At 35.8% G+C, this 24,450-nt stretch overlaps 1 protein-coding gene across 26 annotated transcripts in view; it reads right to left on the reverse strand.

The window, feature by feature from the left end:
* Positions 1-24,450, reverse strand: part of OSBPL8 (oxysterol binding protein like 8) — a 216,990-nt gene that overhangs the window by 34,827 nt on the left and 157,713 nt on the right. For all 26 annotated transcript variants that reach the window (XM_065524596.1, XM_065524597.1, XM_005571596.4 and 23 more), the window contains 7 exons: positions 14,831-14,908; positions 11,985-12,086; positions 9,795-9,998; positions 6,756-6,840; positions 4,984-5,155; positions 2,835-3,072; positions 2,061-2,245 (listed from right to left, as the gene is read on the reverse strand). In XM_065524596.1, the coding sequence (XP_065380668.1) occupies positions 2,061-2,245; positions 2,835-3,072; positions 4,984-5,155; positions 6,756-6,840; positions 9,795-9,998; positions 11,985-12,086; positions 14,831-14,908 (1,064 nt within the window). The remainder of the gene's footprint in view (positions 1-2,060; positions 2,246-2,834; positions 3,073-4,983; positions 5,156-6,755; positions 6,841-9,794; positions 9,999-11,984; positions 12,087-14,830; positions 14,909-24,450) is intronic.

Below are 24,450 nucleotides of genomic sequence, written 5' to 3' on the forward strand. Positions count from 1 at the left end.
AGTAAATTTTACTGAGAAGTTGTTTTTGTTATTGTTGTTTTCTGTTTGTAATGTAGTTACTATACCCTTATTTACAAAAAGGCATTTATGTTTCACAAGCATGTCTAACAGTCCAATGTGGTGATTTTTTAAAAAATGAGATGTGAGACAGAAGAGCACAGACCTAGGCTTATTGACAATTGTGCTAAGTTGAAAGCTTGTGTTTTTCTGGAGTAGCAACCCTCTGATTGCTCTCTGTCCATCTTGGTTTAAATTCCCTTATTCTGCAATTTTATTTTAAAATTAAATATATATAGTTCAAAAGTCAAAGCAATATAAAGAGGTACACATGTCTTGTTACTGCCCCATCTCTCCACACTGTTCCTACTTACCTTCTATAGGTAACTTTTAAAAAAAGTTTACTTCTAAGTTTTCTTTAGGCATAAACAAGCATATATAAATAAACAGTCCTGTTTTTCTTCAAAAAGGTTTGCAAACTATACATACTCTTCTGTACACCTTGCTTTTTTCACACACAATTCTGGAGGTCCCTCCAGATCAGTTTATGGAATTCTTCCTTATATGGGTGGATGTGTCACATATTATTTAATCAGTACACTGTGCTGGACACTGGAGTTATATCTAATGTTTTATTATTACAAACACTGCTGCAACGATCTTGTGTATATGCCATTCTGTATATGTGGCATTATATCTGTAGGAGTTATTCCCAGAAGTGAGATTAGTGTATCAAATGATGAATGCATCTATACTTTTGGTAAATACTACCAGATTACCTTCAGGGTGCTGTGCTAGTCTGCACTGCGCATGGTAGTGCATGATCACCCCTGGTTGCCAACACAACCTTGGCAACAGTGTGTAATGCCAGAAAAGTACAATCTTTCTATTTGGGACAGGGGGCATCTCTCAAGATCTTGTGATTCACAGGAATTTGCCTTATATTCTGAGAGAAATGAATTTCCAGACAGATAAAAGTACAGAAGATATTAGAACTAGGATATAAAAGATTTTTGACTATTTGTCAATGTGATGGAAAAACAACAATAACTTACTATAATTCAAATGTACATTTTCCTTATTTTGCATGAGGTTTTTACATGTTTAAGGACTGTTCCTATTTCTTCATTTTCCAACTGCCCGGTAATTTCTTCCACTTCTTTTTCTATAGGTTTCCTTTTCTATAGAATCATTTTCATTCAAATTTTAAAAGCTTTTTTTAGGGAGGTTAAGCATTTTGTCTATGATGAAATTTGCAAAAATTTCCCAGTTTATCGATTATCTTTTGACTCAGCTTATTATTTTTTTCAATGTTCGCTCATGAAATTTATAGACAGAAACTAGTATCGATAAAGATTCTAAAAATCAGGTCACAGGGCCAGATATCAGTGGCATAGAAAGCACAGTGCCTTGAAACACTATTATTGGTAGAATACGGGCATCAGGTAAGTAAGAATTGGAAGCATGGACACAAAGTTGCTGTTCCTTGCAAAGTTTACTGGTTTTCCAAGAAATTGCTGGGACAGAGGTGGACAGCACCTCCTCTGCCTCCTTTAGGTGTGCCTTCTTCAAAATTACACTCAGGATCAGCTGGCAGCTTCAGAAGCAAAGAAAAGAAGGATTTGTTCCAAAAGCTAGCAACTGGCACGGCATTTTAGTTCTGGTAAGCCATACATACCTCACAAGCATGCAGACAGGTAAGTATGAGCAAAAACAGAGGCCCCAGGATGGGACTGAACAAGGGCTTTCATAGAGGAGAACAAATGATGCCAATCACCTCTCTCTGTGTTAGTGAACTGAGGTTAAGGAGCCTATAACACCAGTGTTCAGTAAAGGGTAGAATTCTTGTTTTCCTCAAGCTTATGATATCTCAATTTCACTTCATAAACGGTAACATTATAGCAAAGTATTAAATATGCTTCTTACTAAGAAGTGGTAGAGAACACAGAGTGATGTGTCATTAGAGCCTGATTTTGGAAAGGAATGATAATTGAAAATAGTACTCTTGACAGCTTCTAAAATCATGAAGTATTGTCTATTTTAAGAAATAAGAATCTACTTACTCAGAGAGGAAATCTGCATGATAGTAGTAATCTGAAAGTTTATCCAGGAAAGAACGGGGTTCCAAAATAAATGTAGGCAGAACCACCTTGGATAGGTCCATGCCAGGACGGACTTGTTTCAATAGTGTCCAGATAAGGCTTTTGTTTTCTTCAGACACAGTTTCTGTTTGAGAAGCCTCACCTGCCTTTATCAATTAATGAAAATTACCAAAACATTACATTTATTTCAGACAGATATGTAAACAAGCCAGCTAATGTTGAAAATATGAATTCTTTTCAGGACTACTCCAAGCATTCTTTAAATGTGGAAACAAAAAGTAATAAAATCTATAGCTATAAAACTTAGGTAAAAAGGGTAGCTGAAAAAGACATCAAAGTGAACAATATATACAAGAGATCCAGTAGAAAAATATTATAGCCTATTATTTTACACTGCATTTACTTCCATGATGCACTGGCAATAACAAAGTTATAAACTCATGCTTCCTTGCAACTTACTTTGCACTGGCAATGACATCAAGCAATATCCTACTTCAAAATCAAGCTTGAAGAAAATGTAAACTTTAAATTTAATGGAATATATTGGTATTTATGTGAGTATTTGTGTTTAGTTGTTTGTAAATCCTAATATATTTCATATGTGTGCAACTTTTAAAATATCACATTCTATCACAGAAAAATAGGCAATAGATGAAGCAAATAATATCTTCAATTTCATTTAACAACTCCCAAGAATATGAAAATTCAGAATCTCTAAAAATAACAGACTTCTACCTCTCCAAGTTCTTCATGGCTCTGTTCGGTGTAGGTAGTCTCCTTTAAAGGCTCAACAGGCTCGGGTTCGATATATGAGTCATCTTGTCTTTCTGATGTATCTGTGTCACTTTCTTCACTTTTCCCCATCACTTCATTGTCAGACTCATCATGTTCTTGATCATTTTCTTTATCAGATTTATCAGAATACATATCTTGGTCCTTAAAATGTTGTCGTTCAATTTCACTATCATTTAACCTTAAGGGAAAGAATTTTTAGGAGGAAGAATAAAGGATGTTAACAATGCTCAATTCATAAATAAAAATTATATACAACATTTATTGAGAATTTACTATGTGCCAGACAGTGTTCTAAGTGTTTTATATAGTGTTAATTCACTTAATCTTCAAAATAACCCTATGAGATAGGTAATATTATTATTCTCATTTTACAGATTAGTAAACAGAGGCATAGAAAAGTTAAAAACCTGGAGAAATGTGAAAAGATGATACTCTGAGCTCTTTGCCTCTCTACCAATTGGGACTAAAATCTTCCAAAACCAAAATTTTAGACTTCTTGCTAGATATTTTTCTTAGTTTTTCAAACAGCAACACTTCCATCAATCTCACTGTCACCTATGGTATGAAGAAAAAATGCAGGTCCAGATAATCCGATTCTCAACTGAACTCAAATAAATTATGACTTTCCACCCGTATATGGAGGTTTCCAAAGTCACCTCATGAGCCCAAGAAAAAGATATGAAAATGGTAAATGGTAAACAATTATATTAAATTCTATCCGTCTGAAAGGTTTAATCCTGAGCAAAAATCCAGAGAATTAAAAATGAAAATTTCAGCTGAAGGAAATGAACCTATGGACTAAAATCAAGTAAGTTTTGCTGAATCTACCCTATTCTCACTTAAAGTGATTAGGGTAAATAGTCTGTACAAAAAGGGGAAAGTCTTGGAAAGAGGTTCCAACAAATACCCATTCCTCTGTCAGTAGCCCACCCCATTCCATCCTATCTCACTCAGGCACCAGGTATTTGGGATTAAGATAAAGCTCCATATTGTAGGTCTGCAAAGAAATAAGATAAAAGGTCAGGTAATGGAGATTTTCAAGAGAGTGGGGAAAAAAAGAAAAAAAACCCCAAAAAACCTGGGCAACATAGTGAGACTATGTCTCAATAAATAAATAAATAAATAAATAAATAAATAAATAAATAAGCAAGCCAGCTCAGTGTGGTAATACAGGTCTGTAGTTCTAGCTACTGGGGAGGTTGAGACTGGAAGATCAGCTTGAGCCCAGGAGTTCCAGGTTACGGTGAGCTATGACTGTGTCACTGCACTGCAGCCTGGGCAACAGAGTGAGACCCTGGCTCTAAACATTTTTTTAAAGTAATACAGAGAGAGAAAAAAAAAGAAACAGGCAAAAGGATAGGGAAGAAATGTTTAAATCAGGCTACATGGAGAAGAGGAGAATAGCAGTCTAACTTTGAGAAGAGCAACCTCAATGCTGATGAAAGTAACTACAGAGCAGAAGCCAAGGGGTGGGGAAAGGGAGGAAATGGAAAAGTCTGATGTTTTTCCTGCAAAGCAACAAAAAGACCTGAATCTCAAGAAAGTCTTTGCACTACTGCCCAGTTTCCTTGGAGAAATGCTTTTTTAGTGTTAACTACAATAAATGCTTCAGGGAATAAAACCACAAACAGGATACAGTTTCATTCCAAACAGGATATAAATGAATTTCACAAATACCAGGTAGAGTAAGTCCAGTGCCATTACTAAAAACGTGTTACTCTATAGAAAGACAGATTATGTCTCATAGTTATAAAGCTTCACATATGATGTAATATTTGAGACTGATCTTGAAGATCAGGCAGAAATCATTCTTAAAAGAAGAAACATCGTGCACAGACAAGGTGAATAATTAGCATGGCTATATTTGGGAAAGATAAAGTAAATCACATTGGCTGGAATCCCTAAGGAAATACATTTCTACACCTGATTACAGCAGCTAAACAAATTTTAAGCCAGTCTTAGGCCATATAACAGGAAGATATGCAAATTTCAGTCCTAGATACACTACTAAAATTCTAGGCCTGCCAACTAATTTTGTGAACAGCACAGTCTCTGAAACATTACCAAATCAGTGGCAATATCTACTTACTGGAAGTTGTCACCACTGTGGAGATTGTTAGCACGTAGTAAGCCATAGAAAGTTACATGTGTGCTATCTGATGAAACGCTTAGGTCATGTTCCTTTCCTTCTCTGATCATTGTACGTTTAAGAAGACTAGAACATTTCAAAGCCAGCTCCAAAGCGTCCATCCAGCACCTTCCTAAATGAACACAGATTCATAAGCAGTATAATTTTTAAAACTATGAAACTAGCATGCATCTTAACTTACCCTGTTACCACTATTTCTTTGAGAAACATGCACTAGAAAAGTTAATCTGAACATAACATCTGCTAGAACTTTTTAATGTAATCTTTCAGTTTTCCAAATGCTTTTCACATACTAAGCAGGTACAAACCACTGATAAATGAATAGTATACAGTATGCATTAGAAAGTATACCCAATCTAAAATAAACATACTTTATTTTTCAAATCTTAGGACATTAACAAGCAGTATAATTTGAAGGTATCAAGCAAGGTACATAAAATATACTGGAGGATTTATGGTTCTACTATAAACAAACTATCTGAAGTAACTGTTTTTGATAATAGAAGGTCTATCCTTAAGATTAACATCCATTCTACCTGTATGTATGAAACTTTTTAAGTCAGGAAAATGCCTATATAATGCTACTATTAACTGCCATATTAGTTAAGAGAAACATTAATAGTTTTATTTTTTAAATAAAAATTTAAAAGTGAATTAGCAGAAAACTTTTCACTTATATTTGGGGCTCTTAATTTTCATATATATCACTTCAAGATTTGCTGGGAGTATCAGTCAAGTAAAGCATTTTCATATTGAAAGCTCATACCTATATTTTAATTAAAAAAAAATCATCTGAGGCCAGGTGTGGTGGCTCACGCCTGTAATCCCAGCACTTTGGGAGGCCAAGGCAAGCGGATCATGAGGTCGAGTGTGGGACCATCCTGACCAACATGGTGAAAACCTGCCTCTACTAAAAATACAAAAATTAGCTGGGCGTGGTGGCGTGTGCCTGTAGTCCCAGCTACTCGGGAGGCTGAGAGAGGAGAATGGCTTGTACCAGGGAGTCGGAGGTTGCAGTGAGCTGAGATCGTGCCACTGCACTCCAGCCTGGCAACAGAGCGAGACTCCATCTCAAACACAAAAACAAACAAACAAACAAAAAAACATCAGATAAAAGTAAACTTTGGAAGGTTACAAGATTCCCTACACCAACCTTGTCTAAACTATGAAACATGAAAGCATGAAAGTGAGGACAAAATCTGTTATTAAGATTTGAAAGCTACCTTGATATCACTTAAGTTTTTCTCTCCCCATATTTGCTTCATGAATTAAGTATTAAAGGAGGAATAAAAAAGGTTGTACTCGAATGTCTTATGTAAAAAAAAAAAAACAAAACAAAACAGTATATGTCTCATAAATGGTAACATTTAGTAGTAAAATATAAAAAGTATTAAATGTATCTTTAAAATAAAACATGAGTTACCATAAAGATCACTAACAAGTTAAAAGGTGTTAATATGTCCATGGAGGATGAAGAAGAAAACTCTGAACTGCTAACTCATTGATAAATCACACAATGCTTCCTTTCTATCAGATTTCCCTATTTGTCTATTAAGTTACTCATATATTTAGCATTCAAAGCAATTTACGATTACCATGCTTCTGCTGCAAATGCCATACTAAAAATATATTTCCCCAGAATAATACAAAGTGGCATAAAAAAACTCTTAAAAATGAAGACCAAAATCCAATCCATCAAAAACTATATTTACCATCTGACTCTGAAGTAGCTCGGATGATCAAATAACTGCTAGGTAAGGGCTGAGTAATGGATCCAACCGCTTCACCTTTTGGACCCTTAATAACAAAATAAACAAAATAAATGGTAGAGAGTAAGTATTATGAGATCTCAACTTTATACTATCCAATATTATCTGTAATAATCTAAATCAGGTATGGATTATAATCTAAAAGCAAATAAGCTTTAATTTCATCATTCTTGATAATGCAAATGTTAAGTATTAAGAAAAATTTTCTAACAAATATATCTCCTTAGCAGAAAACTGAACAAATTAATTATCACTTAAATATTACCTCTATATATTGCTTACATACTAAAAAGAACCTGCAATTTACCATATTAAACCAAATTTTAACTTAACAATGTCCATCCCATGGATACAACTAATGAGATAAGAAATACTAAATTTCTAGAAGGCTAAAGAAAGCATCTGGAAATAGAATTATAATTCAAAAGAAAAAGAGAAATGAATTTTAACTGGGTCTAAGGAAAAATAAATCTCTACTTTAAAACCAATGACATATACCTGTTTTTAAACACCAACTATATAAGCTGATTTTATTTTTCCAGAAACATGAAAGAAAAAGACATTCTGTTGTTGTTGTTGGCTAGGGTTGTTTTATAAGTATACAATACCAACACTAATTAATATCACCAATGCTAAACTTAGGTAGACACAATAGAAAGGAAACTAAGTATTGAATTTAAAATATAATTTTGATACAAAAGCTTAATTTTTAAGTTGTTTTCAAAGGGTTCTTTAAAGTTATCAGGTCAAAAAACAAAACAGATTTCCAAAACGCATAAAATGTCAGAAAGTAAAGATGTAGATTCAAAATGAAAACAGAAAAAAAATTAATATGGCTTTAACAAATACCGTAATATTCTGCATTTTCAAATAGCTTTACAATTTATGGGCCAGTTCCTAAAACCAGTATACAGTGGGACATGGAATCAGACCGCCTGGGTTTCAATCATGGCTCCATGCTAGAAAAACAGAGTTCAATCTCTTTATGTGTATAATGGGAAGAAACTGTATCTTCCTTATAGGTATGAGAATTAAATAAATGATTTCATGTAAAATACTAAAGTACCTGACATTAACTCATAGCTGTTACTATTTCCTAATCATAAACACTGGCTTCCAAAATATTTAAACAATATCCTAAGTAGGTTTTGCTTGTGGGAAGTATTTATATAATTATACAGATTTCTCTCTTCTTCCAATAGTAAGAATTAAATATTATAAATTTGACATTAAAATCATTAATGGCTTAAAATTTATTTTAATGCTTGCAATTCCTAAGAGTAGTAGAATACTATATTTATATACATACACACATATGTGTGTATATATAGTATTTTTGTATATGTGTATATGTATACATATATTTTGTTGTTGTTGTTTAAAAAGGTTTTGAAAGTCATTTTCTCCACTTGAGAATCGCTTAATATATAAATGTCAGAGGTTCGGGGGTTTAAATTCTTTCCCCTGAGGGAAGCACCTAACCTCAGAATGGAACTAACTCGGTAATCCCAAATTTATTCTTGCTGTGACTCCAGGCTACTGAAATAAAGATTAAAAAGTACAAGTTTTTTCCTAGGTGTATGTATATTGCATTATTAAGCAATACCCTCCCCGCCCCACAAAAAGGATTAAGCTACTTTTTGTTAACCGTAATCTCGATGAGGTGGTTTTCCCTAAAGGAGAAATTCTAACTTCTTTATTCTACAATAACTGGCCTTCTCAGAAACTAAAGCAATGATCATTTTGTAAAAACTTAAACTAGGCTAGGCATGGTGGCTCACATCTGTAATCCCAGCACTTTGGGAGGCTGAGGCAGGAGGGCCCAGGAAATCAAGACCAGCCTGGGCAACATAGAAAGACCCCATCTCTACAAAATTTTTTTAAAAAAATTAGCTGAGCATGGTGGCATGTGCCTGTGGTCCTAGCTACTTGGGAGGCTGGGGTGGGAGAACTGCTTAAGCACAGAAGGTTCAGGCTGCAGTGAGCAATGATCATGCCACTGCAGTCTAGCCTAGGTGATAGTAAAATCTTGCCTAAAAAACACACATACATACACAAAACCACTTAAACTTGACTCATTTATTCTGTTAGTATAATACTTTTTTTTTTGAGACAAGGTCTTGCTCTGTTGCACAGGCTGAAGTGCAGTGGCATGCTCATGGCTCACTGAAACCTCCTTGACCTCCCAAGCTCAAGTGATCCTCCCACCGCAGACTCCTGAATAGCTGGGACTACAGGTACATGTCACCATACTCGGCTAATTTTTGTATTTTTTATAGAGACGCGGTTTCACTATGTTGCCCAGGCTGGTCTTGAACTCCTGAGCTCAAGCGATCCAACTGCCCTGGCCTACCAAAGTGCTGAGATTACAGGAATGAGCCACTGCACCCAGCCACAGTAATGCTTTTCAGTTATAAAAAACATTAATGCTTCATCTTTAAAGAAACCTGTCTCTTTCTCAAGAGTAAGTAAGTAAAAAAAAAAATTTTTTTTAAAGAGTAAATAAGATTGCTTCTGCTTATAATAGGCTTCCCATCACACCTTTGCATCACTACAGGAAAGACCACAAAAAAAAAAAAAAAAAAAAAAGGCAATTTCTGTTCCAGGGAATTCTACTTATCATTTTGATAAAGAGAAAAAACATGGGGCGGGCCGCGGGAAACAAAACAAAACCAACAACAATAAATATAATACAATGTTACAAAGCTGAGTTAGTAATTACAAACTGAAAAACATAGTACAAATTGAATCCCCAAGGGCAAAAGAGATAAAAAGATGCAATATAAAAAGTTAGACCTCAAAGGTAAAGCTTTTTGGTGCACATTTTGTTGTGAGTAGAGGCAGAATGGGGAATAATGCACTGGAAAGCACAACAGATTTATAAGTCCTGGCAGAGGACGAATCTCATTTGATTGATTTATCTCAGTTCTATTCATGGATTATCATCTTTACCTTTCACCTATATAACAAGCGCTTACATACCTTCACTGCCCAAATAGATTGCTCCAAAGGATGGAAAAGTTTGAAACAAAAGCCATCCTTTTTTGATGGACGTTCAATGATTTCACAGGCATTCAGAAGAACTGTTCCTACCCACTGACCATTTTTTTGGGTTTTATAGATCAGTAGCACCCCAGGTTTCAACACACACCATAACTTGGTCCAGCTCTTTAGAGTACCACGAATCTACAGAAAGATAAATTTATTTTAAAAATGAAGATCTGTTCTCCAAGGTCCAAACCAAAAAATTGCAAATACGATGTTTTAATCTAAAATTTCCATAACATGCACACTTTAAATATTTTATTTAAAAGCCACTACATGGCAAGCACAGCAAACAGACATGAAAATGACATGGCTCTTGTTTCTAAGACACTTAAATTTTAGTGAGAGACAGGCCAACAGTTTCGAAATAGTGTACTAAGTAGAATAATTTTCCTAATCTCCCTGACCAGGTCGGGGCCATTAAAATATACTTTCCTAGTACTGAGATTCTTCTTTTTGTAACATTGATCATGGCTATAATCTTATTTGTGTGTATATGATGATTCTGCTTAAAATAATTTTTCCCCTTTACCACATCAACAGTGCTGAAAACACTGCTGGCACACACTAGGCATTCCCTAAGTATTTGGTGAGCGGTAGGAAGAGAAAATAATTTCCTCCTAGCCCCTAAAATTACCTTATTCAAATTACTTTGTTCCCAGTAATTACATAAAGTATGCCATATAAATTTACTGGAGGATATTTTAAAATACAAGTTACATGAATCCCTATACTCTCATAAAATGTTCCTTATCCTAGGGTTTAACGCTATGTCAATAGTAAGTCTAAAACTACTTTTTCTATAAATTTCCATTTCCATCACCTATTAAAATTGTATCTCTGCAATTCAGTGAATTCAAAATAGTGAAATGATATTAATATTTAGATCAAAAATAAGAATTATACTTCTATTTACTGTAAAACATCTGTTATTTCAATGCACCTACATGAAGTATGAAATAATACAGGATTCCATAATCCCCCAAATAGGCATACCACCGTAACTCTCAACAAGAAACATTTAGAAAGAAGGAGTTTGGAACCAGGCATGAAGAAAAGAGAAAATCTAAGATATGTGTATAAGTAAAAGAATGGTAAGACAAGAGAGGTGAAAGGAAGACAGGTACTCTAAAATAACATTTTGCATCATGGAGATGCAACAGAACACGGAGGACAAATTATCAGAAGGAAGGTAAGGTAGAGAAAGTCAGCCAGAGAATGTGCTGGGGACTTAATAGAGGGCAGCTTTAACTCTGAAAAACCTAAGTGAGATCTTGAGCTAACGCACTTCTAAGTAGAGTCAAAACAAGTTGGAAGGTGTTATTAGCACAAGATTGAAAACCCTAGAATTAGTTACCTGAATTGTCAGGGAAACTATCACTAGACTCTCATTTTAGTGAGGGGAGTCCTGTGACAGATCTCATAAGGCTTACGAGGTCAGAGGCCTTAGTAAGTCTTGGCAAAAGTGGAAAGTTTTCAGGGTTGGAGTGATTCTCAGGTACACGCCAAGTACTAAAATTTCCTGTGAGTCAGAGTCCTACAAGATCATTCTTAAACTTAGGATTCCTACAGCTGTCTTTCAGATAAGAATGAGAAAGAGGATAGAGTGACCAGGATGAAAGAAAAGGAAATAAAAATAACCAAAGGCCAAAAGAATAGGGTCCGGAAACAGCAATGTGTGCTTGTCTGATAATTAACAATTTTCATTTTTAAAAAATATATTATGTATCCAACTATTTTAAAATAGCTTTTATATTAAATTTGTCTCATCTTTTCAATAATATACTAGGTGTACGGTAATACTTAACAATAATTGGAATAGCAAGCAACGTATTTTTTACAGCACATTGTATTAGACAACATATCACACAAATCTAAAAGCTTTTTTAAAAGAACTGCTATACTGTATGTAATTGATGCTACTGTTAAGAAAGACATTAAGATTCCTTCTCTTCATTAAGATGGGAACACAGAACCTCCGGGAATACAATAATAGTTTCTTTGCCAGTGAAAAACAATCATCTTAGGAGTTGTTTTTGTCTTGCAGGCTTTAGGTATACTCTGGGCTTTTCCATTCCAGTAAGTGAACATCCAGCAATCTGAATTCATGATTCAAAACACACTGACCTTCAACCAATCAGCCATAACAATAACAGAAGGATCTGTGATTGTACTGAGCAGCTCCTTTGTGGCTCTTTTCTTTTCTTCTCGGTAATTTTTCTTTTGTACCTATTTTACAGAAATAATAGAAAAGCTAAAAACTCAACAGAAATGAGCAATTTATTTTAAGTTCAGGGGTACAAATGCAGGTTTGTTATATAGATAAACCTGTGTCATGGGGGTTTGTTGTACATATTTTATCACTCAGGTATTAAGCCTAGTACCCATTACTTACTTTTCCTGATCCTCTCCTTCCTCCCACCCTCACCCTCTGAAAGGCTCCAGTGTGGGCTGTTTCCCTCTGTGTGTCCATGTGTTCTCATGATTTTGTTTCCACTTCTAAGTCAGAACATGCAGTATTGGTTTTTCTGTTTCTGAGTTAGTTTGCTAAGGATAATGCCCTCCAGCTCCATCCATGTCTCTGTAAAAGACATGATCTCATTCTTTATTATGGCTACATAATATTTCACGGTGTACCACATTTTCTTTATCCAGTCTCTCATTGATGGGCATTTAGGATGATTCCATGTCTTTGCTATTGTGAATAGTGCTGCAATGAATATACACATGCATGTGTCTTTATAATAGAACGATTACATTCCTTTGGGTATATACCCAGTAATGGGATTGCTAGGTCGCATAGTTCTGTCTTTAGGTCTTTGTGGAATCACCACACTGTCTTTTATCCTAATAGTCTAGTATTCTAAAGAGGTTTAGAATTTCATACTATAATGGTGAGAGTATAGTATAAAATTCTAAACCGCTTTAGAATTCCAGAATCTGACAATAAAAATACTATATATATATATATTTTTTTTTTCTTAGCAGGAGGAGTTAGTCTTAGACAACCAAGGTTAGAATCTAGTTTTTCTGATCACTAGTGCAGTTCTACATATCTTTTAAATACTTTTACTTCTTTTTTTTTTTTTTTTTGAGACAGTCTCACTCTGTAACCCAGGCTGGGGTGCAGTGGCAGAATCTCAGCTCAATGAACCTCCATCTCCTGGGTTAAGGCAATTCTTGTGCCTCGGCCTCCCAAGCAGCTGGGATTATAGGCATATGCCACCATGCCCGGCTAAGTTTTGTATTTTTTGTAGAGATGGGTTTCACCATGTTGGTCAGAATAGTCTTGAACTCCTGGCCTCAAGTGATCCGCCCACCTCTCAAAGTGCTGGGATTACAGGCGTGAGCCACCACACCTGGCCAAGTTTACCTCTTTTTAATTACACAATGCATTAACACAATCTCACAATAAAAATTTCAAACATAAAGCTAGAAGCCATTTTTATTATACCCCATCCTATTCCAATCCTCTAAATTGATGACTGTTAATCTTCTGGAAAACACTGTCTTTTCAGACCTTTTCTAAGTAACAACCTATAAAACATTTACATTTTGTGTTTAGCATGCAAAAAGTTCCCCAAGTAAACATTTTTTGAAGAGTATTCACGTCTGTATCATTCTCATTCTTTTAAGTGTTACATAGGATTCCTACTGCAAATTAAAATAATAAGCGCTCTAACACTGAGGGCATTCTGTGAACCAGCCACAGTTCTAAGCACTTTACTTGTATTGTCATTACCTCATTTAACCCTCACAACAACCTTGTGAAGTAGAAGTATTATTATCCTTGTTTTATAGATAAGAAAACTGAGGCAGAGAGAGTAACCTGCTCAGAATCACACATTTAGTAAATTGTAGAGTCAGCATTCAAACAGAGGCAGACTAGCTCCCAAAGCTATTCTTTTAACCACTGGCCTATACTGCTTCTAAAATATTTATTAATATATTCTCTTACTGATAGAAACCTTCTCTGTTACCAATTTTTTCAGATAACAAAGAATGCCACAACTGTTTGCAATTGAAGTTTTGTTCTCTTTCCCAATACTAATATGTAAGTTATACATAATTAAGAAACCATAACTATAAAATTAGTTTATCCAAAATATCAAAGTTTCACCTTCATAAGTAAGTTAATTCTAATCATTTGGGGAATCAGCAGTGGACTAATGAGGTCTTATTGTTGCTTTGTTGTTATAATTTGGATAGGGGAAGAGTGATGATAACCTATTAGTGACTACATTTTTAAAAACTAACAAAATCTTATGCCAGAAAAGTTGCATTTAATGATAAACAGACTAGACATAATACAATTTTAATAATTCTATACCCTCAAAACTTTAGATTTTGGTCTTTATTAATCTATCTGATTTAATATGGGATGCAAATACAAATATATATAGGAACAGGCATGGAACACAAATGGTAAAATAGACTAGGCAGGAACCAGAGCCAGTTGGAAAGCAAGTGTTTCTTAAGCTCCAGATTCTATGGCCACTCAGGAAGGTAAGCCCAATGCTACATATTTCTCAGAGAAATTGGATAGCTGAACTTTTAATTAACTGTTGGGTCAAAATTTTAAAACATTATGCAGGTCAAGGTCAGGCCATGACCCCGGAGTTAGTAATCTCTAAATTCAATGGGTGCCAGAGTTCCCATCAGGAGTTCCACAACACAGGGATGATATACCTAGTTCGGATACATCTGTGTAAAGATATCAAGTCCTCAGCCTCTGCAGCTGCCATTTGAGGCCTGAAGCAGTCTGCTCTGGGACACTCAACAATCAGCCTTATCAGTTGACCACAGTGTACCATACAAATATTAACATTTTCTATGTGTGCCTGCCTGTCTGTACCACTGGATGTTTTTTCTTTCTTTAGGAACACACATATATATTTATCTTATTAGCCTACTTCCAAACACACATGCAAAGCACAATGTAAATTACCTTTCAGAAATAACTGGAAACTAACCTTAAGAGATTCTTTTTTTGTGAGTTTGCTTGAAGTTGAACTGTCCTTCTCTGAGCCATTATAAAGTTTAGATTCAGACTGAAATCATACAGAAACAGAAGAGAAATAATTAAATCCTTCAGATTTTCTACACATAGCATAAAAATTAATGTTAAAACTATGTGACATCTTTCTCATTTATTGCTATGATTTAAGCAAATGTCAATTTTCAAATAGAATTTTTCCCTATATAGTATGTCTTTAAAAATGAATCCACGTTAAATCCATAAATATAAAAAAGTTAAAACTAATCAGTATACAAACCTACAATGTGAAGTTAAGTAAGATCATTTGTAGATTTTACATTTTTTTTAAGAGTATTTCTAAGAACATATATAATTATTTATTCCTAGGACAAAAGTAGCCAAAGTAATTGTATCTTTTAACAGTTGAAATATTCTAAAAAAAAAAAAAGACACAAATTCTAACAAGCTGATGCACATATTGCCCTGCTTCTACTCCTCCTTCAATAGGAAGAAATACAAACACTTTTAGAAACCAGTATTAAGTCACTCTATCTAATCTGTACAGTGTGTAAACACCAATATTTCTAGGATCTACTACTTTCTACCTATCAAGTGAGTGGGATTTCCTCACTAAATTATTCATGTCTTAAATTTCTTTCCAGACTTTCAGTTTATACTTCACATTTTTATTTAATCTTCACAAGAATCTTGAAAAATAGGCACAACAGATTGTTTTATCTCCATTTTACAAATCATGAAAGGGAGGCTCAGGAAGGTTGATTTTCCAAACTAACAATCACTAACACTGCAGAGATCAGAACCCAGGTTTCCTAATGCAATGCTTGTTTAAAGAGACCACATAGGTTCACCAGAGTAGAAAAGCACAAAACTTAAAAGCTCTATTTGTTTTGGAAAAACAAAATTAAACATACTCCTTCAACTTCTAGAAGTTTTATTTTTAACTATTGTTAGACATAGCAGAAGGCACTTAAAGTTCTTAGCAGTACTCCTAAGTAGTGCCAAGAAAGTATGCAGAATCTGATCCAAATGGTGGCTTTCAAATGTTGAGCGGCCAGATGTGCATATTACTAGATATCATCAAGGATACACACCTTTGTATACAAGTCCCTCAATTTTTAGATTAATAAGAACAGATAACACATTTATTTGTCAACGATACCCAGTGTGTATCACCCAAAGAAAAGAAAGAACTCAGTAAATATCTAATGAATTAATAAAATGAAAATAAAATAGGTACTTGCAGCTCATTTCTCTCATCTCTCCTAAAAACACTTCTGCTACTTGGCATGAAATATGGGCTATTAAGGTGATGGTATTAACTGGCTGAACCAGAAGGGAAATGCAAACAATTTTCAATGTAGAAATCAACCTAGTTAAACTTTTGGGAAAGTTACTCCTTTAAGAACTGGAGTTGAAACATCACATTAATTACTCCAATGATGATGGCATATATTGTGATACCAAAACAATTTCATAACATTCCTCAAGCCAAACAGGTTTCTGTCTTCTCCTTGGCCCTGGGAACACAAAATGGCATGGCTATTGTCAGAGGAATATGATGGCTTAAAATTATTAGGAGATTCTACTTCCCACAACTTAATAGGATAATGTTTACAGTAGTGTACTTTTTAAAAACTATTAAACAAAAAATGTTAATAGTATTACCTTAAAAGTTAATGAATATTCATGGTTGTTTACTATTTACCAAGTACAGTTAACTCTTGAACAACACAGTTGGAACTGCGTAGGTCCACTTATAGGCAGATTTTTTTTCTACAAAAGTTACACTGAGTGTACCTGCCTTTCTTGCTTCCCCTACCACCTCCTCCACCTCTTCTGCCTCTGCCACCTGAAACAGCAAGACTAACTCTTCCTCTTCCTCCTTAGCCTACTCAATGTGAAGATAACAAAGACAGACCTTTCTGATGATCCACTTCCACTTAATAAATAGTAAATACATTTTCTCTTCCTTATGATTTTTTTTAAATAACATATTCTTTCCTCTAGCTTACTTTATTGTAAGAATACAGAATACAATACATATACAAAATAAGTGTTAATTGACTATGTTATCAGTAAGGCTTCTGGTCAACAGTACACAATTACAGTAGTTAAGTTTTTAGGGAGTCAAAAGTTATACGCAGATTTTTATATGCACAGGGGAGTGGAGGGTCAGTGCCCCTAACCTCCATGTTGTTCAAGGATCAACTGTATATGTTAAACATTTACATACTCAAAGCAGACTTAAGAGATAGAGTTGTATCCCTCTTTTACTAATGAAGACACTAAAACTAACAGATTACATATCTTTCCAAAGTCGCAAAGCTACAAAGTGGATGAGCTGGGATTTGTACCCTCATCTAATTCCCAGCTTCATGTTCTTACTTATCTCACTATATTAATTTCTCATCTTTTAAAACTGTTCATATGGTATCTTAAAGTTAAGATCTATCTTTACGAACAAGAAGAAATCTGTGGCCGGGCGTGGTGACTCATGCTGGCAATCCCTGCACTTTGGGAGGCTAAGGCGGGAGGATTGCTTGAGCCCAGGAGTTCAAGACCAGCCTGGGCAACATGGTGAGACACCGTCTCTATGAAAAACACAAAAATTAGCTAGGCATAGTGGCATGTCCCTGTAGTCCCAGGTATTCGGGAGGTTGAGGCAGGAGAATCACCCGAGCCTAGGAGTTTCAGGCTGCAGTGAGCAGTGACTGCACCACTACACTCCAGTCCGGATGATAAAGTGAGACCTTGTCTTAAAAAAAATCAAATTTGTTTCCCTAACAATTAAGCTCTAGCTTGGTTATTCCTAAAAGATTACTGTACATAGGGACCAGCAGGCCAGAAGGGCGTCACATGAGCTTGGTAAACCGACCTCAAGGAATCTTTAACTCACATACCTCAAGGAATCTCTGACATAACGTGCAGTCTAGTTCTGAAATACAAAAAGGAATGACCACGTTCCAGTCTTTTCTACATTACTACCTCAGTTTTTTAAATCAAAACACCTTTCAAATGCCAAAAATGTAAATGATTTTTTTGTTGGGGACATTTTACTAAACTAAGTTTCCCTTCCTTCATAAACTTTATTGACCACTCTCTTAAGGATGACCATCAAGATAGGCAAGTTTAATGTATATTACTGCTTGCCTCTTTGTTAAATGGCATTAGAATGCTTAGCATGTTGTATTTTTTCTTTCCTTCTCTTTTTCTTCTCTTTTCCCCTTTAACTGCTGTCCCCTTATAGGCTCTGTGACTTTGAGAAGTTAATTTCATCTGTCAGTCTTAGTTTCTTCATCTGTAAAATGAAGATACTACTACTAATTTATAGGGTTGCTTTGAGGGTTAAATGATACTTAAAGTGTTTAACTTAGTACTTGGTAATATATTGTTTCAGGTTTATGACTATATCTCAGATTGCAAGTGCTATCAAAAATCTGACCTTTAGAGATTTAAATAATGGGATATTTATTTATGAAAATACTTTGCAATTTGCTTTGAAAATTATATAATGCTACAGATATAAGGAACAACAAGGATAATGATAAGTTACTGTGATCACATCAGACATTCTGGTTTAGAAACGTTTGTTAACCGTCCAGGTAAATGTATATTTTAAAGCAAGTAACAGATTCAGCAAACCTACAAGGCAAGTAGTTAAATGGTTGAAGAATCAAGAGATGTGAGCTCAAAAACCCCTTATCCTTTTAACAGAATTCCTTTTATCTCACTAGACACATTAGTTATGTTGTAATTCCTTTTGTTGAGATGGGTAATTAAAAATTCATTTTAAAATGCTAGTTTGTTTGGGATAATCTGATTAACCAACTTTTCCAACTCACTTATTCATACAATGAAAAAGCCTAGGAAAAGGTGCATGAGAAAGAGGAATTGCCTTATTTTATTTCTTGAGACAGGTCTCACTCTGTCACTCAGCCTGGAGGGCAGTGGTATGATCACAGCTCACTGAAGCCTCCAACTCCTGGGCTCAAGTGATCCTCCCACCTTAGTTTCCCGAGTAGCGAGTCAAGGTCTTGCTAGGTTGCCCAGGCTGGTCTCAAACTCCTGGGCTCACGCAATCCTCCCACCTCAGCCTCCCAAAGTGCTGGGATTACAGGCAAAAGCCACTGTGCCCAGCTCCTTTATTTTTAAATAATGTCTGGAGATGAGGCAGGTGTATTTCATTGTGTTAATCAGGCTCAATTAAGAATTTTAAGAAATGACATTTAACCTAAAATCCTGTGAACAAAATGAGAGTATTCATATTTTTTGCATCAAGTAGGGAAAAGTTAAAATTGTTTGATGTTCTCAGTTACACAACTCAATCATGAAAGGAATAACAAATCTTGTTTTCTAAAATTACTCAGGTAAGAATAAAAATCTTCAGAATTCCACAAGTATGAGGTTTAATGATAAATGTAAAAGTTTATACTGTTCTGAAAAACAAGAGAGTTGGTTGCATGCTCATACATATATACAAATTTATACATTTGAGATAAGGTCTCACTTCGTCTCTCAGGCCAGAGTGCAGTGGCGCAAACACAGCTCACTTGCAGCGTCAACCTCCTGGGCTCAAGCATCTCCTGCCTTAGCCCCCCAGGTAGCTGGGACAACAGGCATGTGGCATGTGTCACTACACCTGGCTAATTTTTGTATTTTTTGTAGAGATAGGGTTTTATCATGTCCAGGCTGTTCTTAAACCCCTGAGCTCAAGCAATCTTCCCATCTCAGCCTCCCTAAGTGCTCAGATTACAGGCATGAAACACTGTGCCTGGCCGCATGTTAAAATATTTGAAGACAAAGGAGCAACTACAGACATCTTAAGCTAACAGAATAAACTAAGATTAAATCTAAATTATGAGAAAATCAGTAAGTTTCAGCTCTTGGAAAATAATATGATGAGTATAATTTTACTTATATACCAAATAGTTATGTTAAGAATCCCATTCATTCACTCTAATGCTTTATTCATACAAAAATATCTTCTTAACTATCTATTGTTAACCAGCTACTTTGTCAGGTACTTTCTGCTACCACAATCTGGGAGGTAGATCTTACCTCCCCTGAACAAAAAAGAATACTGAAGCCACTGTGAACTCTAGTTTTAAGACTTAATATTTTGAGTCTTGGGGAATTAATTTGTCTGAGCCTCAGTTTGTTCATTCATAAAATGGAGCCAACAATACCTGTCTTCTAGTATTGTTATGAATGTTAAAATGGCCCAAATAAACTCTCAACAAAAAGTAGTTATTAAGTTGGGCATGGTGGCATGTGCCTGCAGTCCCAGTTACTTGGGAGGTTGAGGTGGGAGGACTGATTGAGCCTAGGAGTTCGAATCCAGCTTAGGCAATATAGTGAGGCCTTCAACTCTTTAAAAAAAACAAAAATATTGGCTATTAATGGCCGGGCTCAGTGGCTCAGGCCTGTAATCCCAGCACTTTGGGAGGCCGAGATGGGCGGATCACGAGGTCAGGAGATCGAGACCGTCCTGGCTAACACGGTGAAACCCCGTCTCTACTAAAAATACAAAAAAATTAGCCAGCTCTGGTGGTGGGCTCCTACAGTCCCAGCTACTCGGGAGGCTGAGGAAGGAGAATGGCATGAACCTGGGAGGTGGAGCTTGCAGTGAGCCAAGATCGTGTCACTGTACTCCAGTCTGGGTGACAGAGAGAGACTCTGTCTCGAAAAAAAAAAGTAGCTATTAATAACATTGAAACTAACAGCTAAAAATTTATAGGTAATAGGAGAGTCAAGATTCAAATTGACTCTTTTCATTTTAAAGCAGCGCTGCCCAGTAGAACTTTCTAAATGCCAGATGTCTTATATCTGAGCTGTCCAGTGTGGCAGCCACTAGCCATATGTGGTTACTGAGCATTTGAGGTGTGACTAGTGTAATTGAGGAGCTAAATTTCTAATTTTATTTAATTTTAATTTAAAGATCCACATATGATTAGATGCTACTGTACCCAAAGCATAGTTGTAAAGCTTGAGGTTTTTTTTTTTTTGTACCCCCAATTAAGGCACACAGCTTCATTTAAAGTATGCAAAGTTCCTTTTCAGGCCTCCCCCATTAAAGGGTACATATAGATGGCAAATAGGTAGCTGTGGTATGTAGATCTGTGTGTTTAGGTGTTTAGGCTTTGGAGTAGGAATACCATTATACCATGTATTCACCAATTCTGGTATTAATTGCTTGAAAATAGGTCTTTTAAAAAAAAAACTCTATAAATCTCATTATATTTCTAGCTGTGGCAGACCTAAGATAAATTATTTCCTACTTTCTTTAATAATAGAGATCATGTAAAATGATTGACAGAGCTCAAAACTCACAGGGGCATACTGACTCTTTTAAGTCAGTATAAATACAAAATACAGGGGCATACTGACTCTTTTAAGCTAAAGGAAACTGAGAAAACTTGAAAAGCAGAAAGGTCACTCTCTGACCTTCTGCCTTTCTGCTCTAAAGCAGGCCAGAGAATATACTTCTCTGACCTTCCCCTGAAGCAGGTGCTCTACCTATCCTTAGAAGAAAGAACCCAAAGACACAGAGATACCAAGAAGAAGCTGAACAAACAGGCCTTGCTAAATTCCCCTCAGTGTATTAGCATCATATAATACCCCCCAACCTTTGTGCAATCATACTTCTGTGACTGTCTGCTCTTCATCAAACCAAAGCATAAAAATACACAGATTTCCCTGTTCTTTTGGGTCTTCATTTCTGAAAGCTCCTGTGTCACACAGAACTTACATTAAACACATATGTATGCTTTTCTCTTGTTCATCTTTCTTTTGTTATGGGATCTCAGCCATGAACCTTGCAATGGGGAAAGAAATCTTTTCCCCCGTTGGTGATCCAGGCATTTCTCATATATGTTATATAAATACAAAGTACTTTTAAACTTCTAGCCTAAGTGCTTTACACTAATATGATAGATGAACTTTTGTGTAATGTATACATGAAAAGTGGGAATAATATTTGTGTAAAATCCTACATAAAAATGTATTGTGCAATCTTCTCAACCACTCTCAAGAACAGGATATGGGGGAGCTTATATGGGTTTAATGGTATTTTTAAATTACTTGGGAGGTATAATGGTTGCTTTTGGTTATGCTACGGCAATGGCTATTGAAGAGTATCCTGAGGCATGGGGTTCAGGGTTTGAGATACTGGGGAGTCTTTTAGTAGGGTTAGCGATGGAGGTAGGATTGATTTTATGAGTTTTAGATTTTGATGGGTTAGTGGTGGTGGTTAATTTTAACAATATAGGGAGTTGAGTGATTTTTGAGGGAGAAGGGCCGGGGTTAATTCGGGAGGATTCTATTGGTGTGGGTGCTTTGTACGACTATGGGCGTTGGTTGGTGGTAGTTACTGGTTGAACATTGTTTGTTGGTGTGTATATTGTGATTGAGATTGCTCGAGGTAATAGGTTACATTATTAGAAATAAGGTTAGGGTGAGAGGGATAAGGAAAGAGAGAAATTAAAATTTGATTATACCTTTTTGAGTGGTTGTGAGGATGTAGGTGATAATGTGGGTGTGTGAGATTGTTTTAGGTACAGATTTTTCTAGTCAGATTGAGTCTAGTAAAAGGGAAGCTGGGTTTTGACTTATAAGCAGGTTTTGGTAGGGAGCTGTGCGATGAATTGTAATGGGAAAATATCCTAGTATGTTAGAGAATTTAAATATGTATGATGGGATATCCATTTTAAGTTTATTGGTTATAAGAGTAAGATCCAAGGCTACTAGGAAGCCTAGAGCGGTTATGTACAGGGCTGAGAGTTTTAGGTGAGATGATAAATCCTGCGAGTAGGCTGCCGATTGAGAGCTGTTTGATTGCGTTTAATAGGGTGGGGGTGTTTTCGTTAATGTTGATTAAGGTTGGGAAGCGAGGTTGTCCTGTTAGGGTGAGGAGAATAGTTCAAGTACTGTAGGCGCTTGTTAGGGAAGTGACAATGAGAGTGAAAGATAGGGCTCAGGCGTTGGTATATGATGTGTTTGAGGTTTCGATGATGAGGTCTTTGGAGTAGAAGCCTGTGAGAAAAGGCAGGCCTGTGAGTGCCAGGTTACCGACGGTTAGGGAAGTTGAGGTAAGGGGTATCATTTTAAATAATCCTCCAATTTTTCGAATGTCTTGCTCATTGTTTAGATTGTGGATAATAGACCCAGAGCAAATAAATAGTATGGCTTTGAAGAAGGCATGGATGCAGATGTGTAGGAATGCTAAGTATGGTTGGTTGATGCCAATAGTGACTATTATTAGGCCTAATTGACTTGAGGTGGAGAAGGCTACGATTTTTTTGATATTGTTTTGTGTTAGGGCACAAATTGCTGTGAATAGAGTAGTAATGGCCCCTAGGCATAGTGTAAAGCTTTGAATTAACGTGTTGTTTTCCATTAGGGGGTGGAAGCGGATAGCTATGACTATGGTGCTGGAGTGGAGTAAAGCTGAAACTGGGGTTGGGCCTTCTATAGCGGAGGGGAGTCAAGAATGGAGACCAAGTTGAGCTGATTTTCCTGTTGCTGCTAAGAGAAGGCCTATCAGTGGGAGAAAGTTTAAATTGGAGTCTAGGATGAATATTTGTTGAAAGTCCCATGAGTTATAATGTAGGAGAAACCATGTTAGGGTTAGGATAAAGCCAATATCGCCCATGCGGTTGTATAGGATTGCTTGGATGGCCGCTGTGTTGGCGTCTGTTCGAGCGTGCCATCAACTAATTAGTAGGAAGGATATAATTCCTACACCCTCCCATCCAATAAAAAGTTGGAAGAGGTTGTTGTTAGTAATTAGAATTAATATAGTGGTGAGAAAAATAAGTAGATACTTAAATTGCTTAATGTTTGGGTCTGAGCTTATATATCATAATGAGAATTCTATAATAGATCAAGTGATGAATAGTGCAATTGGAATAAATATTATGGAAAAATAGTCTAGTTTGAAGCTTAGTGTTAGTTCTAATGTTTAGGCTGTTGTTCAATATCAGTTTGAAATAATTATTTCTCGGTCTAGGAAAATATATAGAGTTGTGGGAAGGAGGCTAGTAATAAAAGCAGATATAATAATTGTTTTTACATAATTTGGGTACAAGTGTTTTTTGTTAGGGTTGATAAAGGTAATGATGATCGGGAGGATTAAAGAGGTTAGGGTTATTATGGTAATGGAGGTGTACACGGTTACTACTTTTATTTGGAGTTGCACTAATGTTTTTGGTTCCTAAGACCAATGGATAACTGTTACCCTTTAAAAGTATCCAAAAGATGTAAGTTGTAAGAGCAAGCCCAACTGCTGAGAATAACAGAGAACTTAGTCTTTAGAAACAGTTGTCTTACAGTCATGGAAGTTTGATCCCATAAACATAAAAGCTCCTCCTGCTACTAAATCTTACCAGAAAAAAAGTCGAAAGTCGAATCCCCTCACAAGTTATAGAAAATCTAGTGAACTACAAACCCACAGGGAAACTGGTTACTGCATCACATAGTGTTTCTGAAATCTGAATATGCACTCTTAAAGAAAAAATGCTCAACAGGCCTAAGAATGTGTCTAAGTCTCCCAGTTTGAGAAATACTGATTCATAAACTATGTCTTATTCTAAGAAA

Source organism: Macaca fascicularis, chromosome 11 (assembly GCF_037993035.2).
Source record: "Macaca fascicularis isolate 582-1 chromosome 11, T2T-MFA8v1.1".
NCBI lineage: Eukaryota > Metazoa > Chordata > Mammalia > Primates > Cercopithecidae > Macaca > Macaca fascicularis.